At 36.1% G+C, this 9,569-nt stretch overlaps 1 protein-coding gene across 2 annotated transcripts in view; it reads right to left on the bottom strand.

The window, feature by feature from the left end:
- Positions 1-4,329: 4,329 nt before the first annotated feature.
- The window catches only part of Trhde (thyrotropin releasing hormone degrading enzyme), a 402,871-nt gene continuing 397,631 nt past the window's right edge, over positions 4,330-9,569 (bottom strand). For both annotated transcript variants that reach the window (XM_028877977.2, XM_028877978.2), the window contains one exon: positions 4,330-7,814. In XM_028877977.2, coding sequence (XP_028733810.1) covers positions 7,671-7,814 — 144 coding nt within the window. In that variant the 3' untranslated portion in view covers positions 4,330-7,670. The remainder of the gene's footprint in view (positions 7,815-9,569) is intronic.

The raw sequence follows: 9,569 nt of genomic DNA, 5'->3' as shown, positions 1-9,569 counted from the left end.
ATAAGTAAGAATAAGTCTCTATGTATTTATTTGGGAGCTGGGTGGCAGACCCACAAAGAGCAAAGAGTAAAGAAAACAAATACAGCCATGCTTATTCTCTATTTCTGATACTTTCCTGATGAGTGAGTGGTGGTTCTGTAGCACAAGTACCAGTTGAGCAGATATACAGGTGTGTGCATGTGCGTCTGTGTGTGTGTGTGTGTGTGTGTGTGTGTGTGTGTGTGTATGTTATCAATGTGTTGCTGGAGATACATTTGAGTATACATGTAAAATTCATGACCTACTAAACACATAAATATAGACATATATATATATATATAAACACTGATTATCTTTTCTAAGAATACTCCTATATATAGCTGGGTAACATACTTCCTTACCCCATGATTGTCCAGGCAGAGCCAGTTCTTACATTCCTGACCAATTCTTAGAAAGAGAACAATCCAGAGGCATTGGAAAGTGTGCTTAGAGTACTGCCTATGAGCCGTGATTATGTATATTTTATGTTCTGTTGTTATTGGAAACTGTTCTTGAGACCCTGGGAGCCTGACAGCCTGATGAAGGCCGGAAAACCTATTAAAAAGCAATCTGAAATGCATTTCAGGTGAAATCAGTTTTACCAAAGTGCAGATGACTTCATTCATCCTAAAGATATAATTAGAGTGGAGACTGAATTGGTTTTTCTCTTTATACAATATATTACAAATATAGACTTTCTTATTCCAGCATCAGCATGTGTATTTCCTTTAAAAAAATCCCACGTCAGAAAGAGCTGTATATTCACAGCTCTCCAAATGGGCTCTCAGATAAAACAGAAGCACACGAAAGACGTTGAAGGTGTTGTTTCTCTTAGACTTCTCTCCACATGTCAGACAATTAAGACAGTGATGAATTACACATTACTGTACAAAATTTTATTATCAGAGGCAAAACTCAAATTTGTTCTGCTTAAGGTAAGTAGACAAATTTTCTCACTTAGGAAATTTTTTTTTTTTTTTTTTAGTATTTGATCAGGAAAGAATAAAAATTTCATGTTGAATACAGAGATTCAATTTCTATTGAATAACCTACAAGTTATACCATAGAAAACATTTATTGGCTAAACTAACATGAGGTTATTTGGAAAATGCTTTAGAACTTGTGTTTACTAAGAGATCAGTAATGTTTTAATTCCCAAACCATAAAATATTAGAAATGAGAAAAACATGCTTCCATATGGCATATGCTAAGTAAGTCTGGTGTAGTGGTTTCAGGTAAATACGCTTTGTTACTGATCAAGGTTGTTTATTAGGAAGAGTCCTACAATGTAATATTTAATTATCTGATAAGTTTACACTTGGCCAGACAGCCAAAGATAAAATCTCAAAGGTAAAATTTATTTTACTGTTTAAGTAACTGAAAAATGTGTAAAACCACAATGATAATGTGTTTTGATTTATAGCACTTATTTGTTGTCAAGGTTTATTAAAATTTTAAAAGGAGAATAAACTATAGCCATGAAAGACTGCACACATATTAATATATGCCAATATACAGGTGTGATTTAAAAGTTGATTTGAGATTACCATTACACAATACTGTAAAATCTAGAACAAAACATTTGAGAAGCAATTCATTTGAAAAACAGTTTTCACTTGAGAAATGACAGTTTAAAAACCTATTTGAGAGAAAACGAGGAACAAAGAATTTCTAATGATTTTCTCACTCAGTGGGTTGCGCACTACATGGAGGTGGTGGCAGATCTGTACATAAGACTGAGTGCAATCCCTTGAGCCTTGCAGGGATGATTAACAGAAAAGACATGCGCTGCACATTTGAGGCAGGTGTTCTGAACTCCCCTATTATATTTCCTACAAAACACTTTGCTCTTTCATTTACTTACATGACATAAGAAAAATGTGTGCCATTAGAAGCAAGTTGACCTGTAAAGAGGTGAGTCAAAGCAGTTAGGTTAAACTGTATCTACACACAGCAGGGCCGTTGGAAACAACATCAAGTAAATTAAGCAGTGCAGTCCATCTATCGTTCTATGCAGAAAGAGAGAAAATTTTCTGGTCTCTTTGCTAAGCAGTAGAAACGTTCCGGGTAGCTTACTAGATCTTTTCCACATGCAGACAAGTTCAACCTCATCTTTGTGAGACATTGCTGAAGTGCTTTGCAATGCATCCTTTTTTTTTCAATGATTTTTTTTTCATGGCTCATTGGCTGAGTGCCTGTTAATTACTTGTAGTTTAAAGCCCTCACAAACAAAATGTAGGATTTTTGTGAAGAAAATGTTTTTAGAAAACACATGAAGTAACCTTGGTAATAAATCAGTGATAAGCCAAATGGCACCAATTAACACTTATTTCAAAGAAGTCCATAACAATGAGAGTGTGAGAGACATGAAGTACTCAAATCTCCCTCAGAGTCTGCATGGATAATTTCTCAAGCATGACAGAACCATAGAAGTGATAGGTTTGCATCACATAAAGCTTAGGTTTACGGTTTTGCAGCCCCATTAATACTAGTAATTCATTTTAGAAACCAGTGTCTTTTAGCCTCCATCCTCTCAATGATTGATTAGAATTCTTAACACTTCACCGGGTGTCTGGAGTTTAATAGATACGCACATGTTTACATGTTTAATCCTTCCCTCCCATTGCCAATTTAAGAAAAATCTGAACAAAATGAAGCCCGCTTTCTTCTTTGTTACTGCATCCATATATGAACTAGGAATAACAGAAAGATAGATTCTTCAAGCAGATTTGTGTCCAACATAAAAGTCTTTAAAGTGTGGGTTGTGAAATCTATGCAAAAGTCCCATGATATAGAGTAGCTGAATAACCTAAAAAAACAAAACAAAAACCTTAAGGGCTAAAAGTATGCAGCGATGTATATGAGCATCCTAACCTGAAAACCTGTTTTTAATGACTCCTTTAAATATTTTCTAAAAGCTTTGTAACTTTTCTTATTTAAACTTTAAAACAAAATTTCATGTCGTAAAATTGAAAGCAAAAACGGGTAGAGTGCATGTTTGTTAGACTTTTATTGAATCCATCCCAAAATGAAATAAAATATTTGATTTTAAAACCTGCTAATTAGTTCAAGGCAGTGAAACTGAGGGCTAATTTTATATAATTAAAAAGTTGAAAATTTAGCATAGTTCATGAGAATATTTTCATACTCAAGTTCACATATACTAATTTGATGAAATAAATTATTGCCAAGATAGGAATTGCTGAACCTGCTTGAGAGAATAAATAAATTACTGAAAGTCAACAAATGAAGCTAACATCATTTTGGCAAATTTGAGATACTTTTACAAGAGGCTTTTCTTTTCTTTTACAAACAACTTTTCTAAAGAGTAGCAACATCATTCAATTCACCAACAGCTTTTCTCAAAGATAGAGTCTGTCCCAACTTTGATTTCAATTATTATTTTTTAAATGTTATGGCATTATTATACTTTTAAAATCTTATGTATTTCTAAAAGTACAAGCATGTATTTGTGAAGTCAAACAGTGAAAATTATCCACGTGTTTTAGAACTAGTACAGAAAATAGTTGGGTTTCATACTTAAAAATGATCAAATTTAGCCGGGCGGTAGTGGCGCACGCCTTTAATCCCAGCACTCGGGAGGCAGAGGCAGGCGGATCTCTGTGAGTTCGAGGCCAGCCTGGGCTACCAAGTGAGTTCCAGGAAAGGCGCAAAGCTACACAGAGAAACCCTGTCTCAAAAAACCAAAAAAAAAAAAAAAGATCAAACTTCTCTTCTATACCATAGGATTCTGTTTCACGTTGCCTTAATTCCAACTGGTTCACGGGTTCTTTACATTTTTCATGTGATCATTTTTAGATCCATTTCCACCATCTTCTTTCCTCTTACTACATGCTCAGTTATTACTATCTATTCAAGAAACCTTCCTTTAACTCGATTGAACTCTAACAGCACGTAACTACCAGTATCAGATGATAATACAGTCACGATCTCTGCTAAAGGAAAACATGCTATGGAAGTCTTGGCTTCTCATCATCTGTTCTGTGACTGCTTGTATGTGATATTTATAGATAAGTCACATGAGCATTCACAAAAATATTTGAGCTACATTCTTCAGCCTCCTAGAAGACAATTCTTTAAATATTTAATTAGCAATGAATTTGAAGTCAGCATGGTGTTGAATGCTTTGTTATAATTTATCTATTGCATCTGATATAGTGCCAGAGTTCCACAAAATCATTGGTTCACAAGCTAGTCTCCACAGATGTATACACATTTGACTGAATATTGTTTTCAACTATTTAAATCATATAGCCTCCTGTGTGTATTCTGACCATCTGTAACTGTTATCTCTTCCCACTATCAGAAGTGGGTGTTGAAAGTAAAGCAAAGCATCACAGTCTTAAGGTTTCATTTAAACTATGTTCAATAACAGATCTGCAATGGGAAACGTAACCAACAGACTTAATTGTGTGTCCCGATATTTGACTAGTTACACTGACCAGAGTAAAGGGTGGTTAACATGTTTATCCAGTAGCTTGAAATCACACAGATCTGAAATATAAATGTTAAAGATAATAGAGCAATCATGGATGTGTTCAAATATATATTCTGATGTTGGTCTAGAACTTGTGAAGTCTCAAGCTAACGAGATAGATAGATAGATATAAATTAACAACACCGCTGTATGTTAGTTGTAGACCATCTAGGTTGAGAGATTTAGATTATATCATAACTGGGGTTTTGAAGGTGTGAATGGCTATTTTCAACTTCATTTCATCTTCAGGAAGAAGTCAAACATGCATTGTGTTTCTGTGAAGAATCAAATCAGCATGTGTCAAAGTTATTGATAATGGAATGAGTTTTAGAAATTCATGGCATAATATGAATAACCTTGTAATATTTTAGTTATATATATGTAAACTGAAATATCAGAAAATCCCAATATAATATATTTATCTTAAAATCATATGAAACAAAGGAGATTAAGGCTCAGCAAAAGTGCATGCTAATGAATTTCAAAAAAAACATAGCCAGTATTATAGATGTCAGCCTTCTAAGTTTTGAAATCATGTAGCTTTTAGAACTTCAAAGATTGTAAAAAAAAAATTTATGGGAAAATGTGTAAAAATGGGGAGAACATTTTATTTACAAGTTACTTGGAGATAATGAATACCCAAAGTGGCAAATAATCTAGTATTTTCTAATTAAACCAAAGTTTTGCTGTTATACATATATTGGCACAGGAAATTCTTGAGACTAGATGATGAAAACTTTCAATATGTTGTTATTTCACACAGATAATTGATTTGTAAAACACACAAGAGAGAAAGATAAAAACTCTAAGTAGAAAATATAATTTTATAGCTACATTTTACAGAATATTCCAAGAGATATCATTGGTTATTTTATTATTTTGAAAATATTACTTATTTAAACAACTAAAAAGAACCTTTAAAGCCCAATATAATTTCAACATTGGGAAGGTTAAAGAACTGAAATATGTGTAGAGCAAAAATGCCATCTCAATGCCATTGGTACCACTATATTGTTGAACAAGTATTGTATGAGGTATAAACATGGTACATAAGGATACACTGAGGATTTAGATTATAGCTAAACCAGTTGTGTTAAAGGCCACTAAAATACTCAAAGAGGATTATGACTATTAATAGCAGGGAGGAAAAAGAACTCAGAAAGCCTCCAAATTCAAAGCTGGAAATGATGACTTACTTAAAATAAAAAGCCATTACTCTGAATTTTTAGTACTTCAGGAAACAAAACAAGACATCTATATCTATGAATAGATGTAGATGTCCCATGAATGAATTTACCAGTGGTATAATGGATATTTGGGGACTTCATGGCTGTATACTATTTATGAGTATTATGTTTAAGAACTTGCTCACTTCTAATAGATAACCTAAATTTCAGATTTCATACTAAGCATGACCATGACTCTTTAACACCACAGAGTACTTAAAATTCATGTATTCTAGTTGAATGAAGTGTTGAAAAAATTTAAGTGTAAGAAATATGCATTAATTGATTACATGATTAGGTTCAAATTTAGTTGTAACTTAATCTATGGATTGGGAAACTGTTTTTCATTTCTACAAAGAAAATAATTCTAGGACTTCTGTTTTATAAATCATTTTTCCCCAGTATTGAGTGATGGTCTCTGAATCCATTGTTTCAGTGATTTGTAATATTTGGAAGAGCTAAACACCACAGGAAAACAGAAAGGGGTTTCACAACATTTGACTCAATTATAGTAGTTGTAATAGGTCTTTTACAATGCTAAACTTAAAATATATTAACTCTGAAGCAAGGAACTGGCCTACTGGGTGAGAAAAGCACTGAAATATAGTTGCGTTACACACAGCCATGGAAATGGCTCTTCAAAATTCCCAGGTAGAAGAGGGTTGTTAATTTCCAAAGGTTTTATGCATTAACACAGCATAACAGCAACTTTGTATCATAAGGGAGGGCACAACTGGCATAAAAGGTCATTAAATGCTAATAGACCTGTTGAGGTATGGTTGCTTAATGGAGGATAGGAGCAATATCCACATAAAGATCAACACACAGAGAGAATTTAACTCTGCACTATCTAAGGTAAGAAAGACAAAGGAGCTAGAAATAAACCCTTTCTTAGTACCAATCATTCTACGCTTACACAAAATTGGTTTATGCAATAGGGAATGTTGACCAAAATAATGACAGATAGTGGTGAAAGGATGCCACTGACTTAAGGGAATCTGTAGACTGATTAGTTTACACATATGTTTTGTTAGGATTTATCTTCATGTAGTAGAATAGACCCTTCTTCAGCACATAGATGAAAAAGCAGTTAAGAAAGTGAGTTACAAAGTAGGAAGGGGAGTGTTGAGATAAATTATACGAAGCCTTTTCCAAGTGTCCACACGTTTATAAAAAAGAGTTAAATTTCCTTTGATCTGAAGAGATTTCTTCGCACAGGTGCATTTACAACATATTATGTACATATGGAGCTTTCTTATGTACATGTGCGTATGTACATACTATCTATACATCTCTGCAAGTGTATACACAGCTTTAACTCAAAGAAAATGTGTTAGCAATGCAATCATCATTGCCAGACAATCCAAGTGCTGAACACAAATGATACAAATTGTTGACAGAGCTGCTTTCTCTCTCCTGTTGGCCATGGCTGAGGATAGAATTCCCTTCTGAAGGTTTTACTTTCTTTGCAACACTGATTGTCATGGATAATCTTTGTGCTTTTGCATAATGCCCATCCTGGATGTACATATAGTCACATACAACATTGGACATGTTAAATAAGCATGCTGGAACACAGGCAGGACCATACATCCATGCACAGAGTATTCTGAATAGGATTTTCCAAACTGACGGCAACATCAACATGCACCACTATCGTATTTGGTCCCGAACAGCAGGGAATGTACCAGCGGAAGTAGCCAGGGCAAAGAGTCACTTGCAAGAGTTTCTATACAGAGGAACATCCAGTGGAGAAACAAATGTAGAGTGAATGGAAGGAAGAAAAATACCCACCACCCCAACAGACAACAGCAACAACAAAAAGTTCTCCCACACATTATCACTGAAATCCTGGCTAGCCTCCTTGTTCCACAGGAAAGCAGGTCCTCTCAAAACTCCGAGTTGAGTTCTAGGTTAAGTGATACACATTAGTGCCTCATGGCCTTCCCCAGCCACTGGAACAGCTCATCCTGATAAAGCCTTTTCCAACGCACATTGGCTTCCACGGTTTCCACAGCTCGTGAGAATGAGGCAGACGCTACCCCGTCATAGGTCTTCATGAAGTTCTTTAGCTGGAAATAGAAATTGAACATGGTGAATCTACATGCATTAATGTGAATCCATGTAGAATATGCACGAAGAAGAAGGCACTTGAGATGAAGTCTGACATAGAAGCCTAGGACAAACTTGAATGAACCCTCTAGCTCTATTTGTTTGGAGTTATATTTAAAAGGTCATGCACCCAAACATTGCATTCTTAACTTTCCACTGCCTTTGCTGTATAGGGCTAATGTATTGTGTCCCCCCAAATATTGTGCATGCTAATAAACTTATCTGGGGTCAGAGACAGAGCAGCCACAATATTAAACATAAAGGATAGGCAGTGGTAGCACACGCCTTTAATCCTAGCATTCCAGAGGCAGAAATCCATGTGTTCAAGGATACAGAGACAGGCATGGTGACTCATCATGCCTTTAATCTCAGAAAGCAAGCTTTTAATCCCGGGGGTGGGGGTGGGGTGGGGAGGTAGAAAGCAGAAACGTATATAAGGCATGAGGACCAGAAACTAGAAGCATTTTGGCCTGGTTAAGCATTTGGCCTGGTTAAGCATTCAGGCTTTTGAGCAGCAGTTCAGCTGAGACCCATTCTGGATGAGGACTCAGAGGCCTCCAGTCTGAGGAAACAGGATCAGCTGAGGATCCAGCAAGGTGAGGTAGCTGTGGCTTGTTCTGTCTCTCTGATCTTCCAGTTCACCCCAATACCTGACTCCAGGTTTGATTTAATTAATAAGACCTTCTAAGATTCATGCTACAGGCTAACATCTCTGGTATGTTGATGATAATGATGATAGGATTTACCTCTGGTACTTTTCAGGCCGCATTTGTTTAACCTACTGGGATTACTTAGGCCTAATCAGTTGTCCTCTATATAACATTTTGATATTTTAGGACCAATATCTCTTCCCACATATCATGTTAACACTGGCATTTTCTGAACAGGGATCCTATGCAAAGCTATGAAGTGCAATTCTGAATGAACAACACACTGATCACATCACCGTTAAATGCTGTTCCTAACTTAAATTGCCCAGCCTGTCTACCCCATGTGTACTTTTGCTGTGGGATGTTCTGTATGTTAAATGTGCTGCTCTCTATCTACATACTTCCAAACCCAGTTCTCAGATTTGTAAGTTTGAGACATTTTCCCTCATTTCTCCACATGTGGCCACCTTATGAATGATCTCTTTTTTCTTTATAACACCCAAACTTACGTTTCATTGAGTGACATAGTGCTCCTTCATGACATGGATTGGATTGGTAACATCATCATGAGAGGAAGTAAATATATGCTATTGTGGAACAAGTTTGAAATGAGAAGAAAGACCATAGGAGGTGGGAGGAATGCAAGAGTTAGAGGATCAGGCTGCAAGCATGCTCCAGACGAGACACAATCATTGCAATCACGAACCCACAGACGTTGCAGTTACTGGTGAATGGCCTGCAAGACCCTGGCCCCTTCATCAGTCAGTTACAAATGAAAGGGGGCTCATAAGCCCCTGCCCCTTACTGCTGAACTAATTGGTTAATGATTGAGTTGTCAAGAAAAACAGCCATTGTCCTTAGTTGTGTTAACTGCACTCCCCCAACCCCAGCAAGCCCACCAGGCTCCAGTGAAAAGTTCCAAAGCTGTAGTCATGCAGGTGCCCTTGGTCAAACTCAGTGGGTCAACAAACAAAACATAGAAGACACGGGGTTGTAGGAAATTGATTTGTAGAAAAGAGGGGACTAGACAAGAGTTTGGGAAGAGAGGAGGGTCAGGAGTAAGAG

Source organism: Peromyscus leucopus, chromosome 18, assembly GCF_004664715.2.
Source record: "Peromyscus leucopus breed LL Stock chromosome 18, UCI_PerLeu_2.1, whole genome shotgun sequence".
In the NCBI taxonomy this organism is placed as follows: Eukaryota; Metazoa; Chordata; class Mammalia; order Rodentia; family Cricetidae; genus Peromyscus; species Peromyscus leucopus.
Note: the sequence above shows the minus strand (reverse complement) of the source record. Positions and strands in the feature narration are given on the sequence as shown.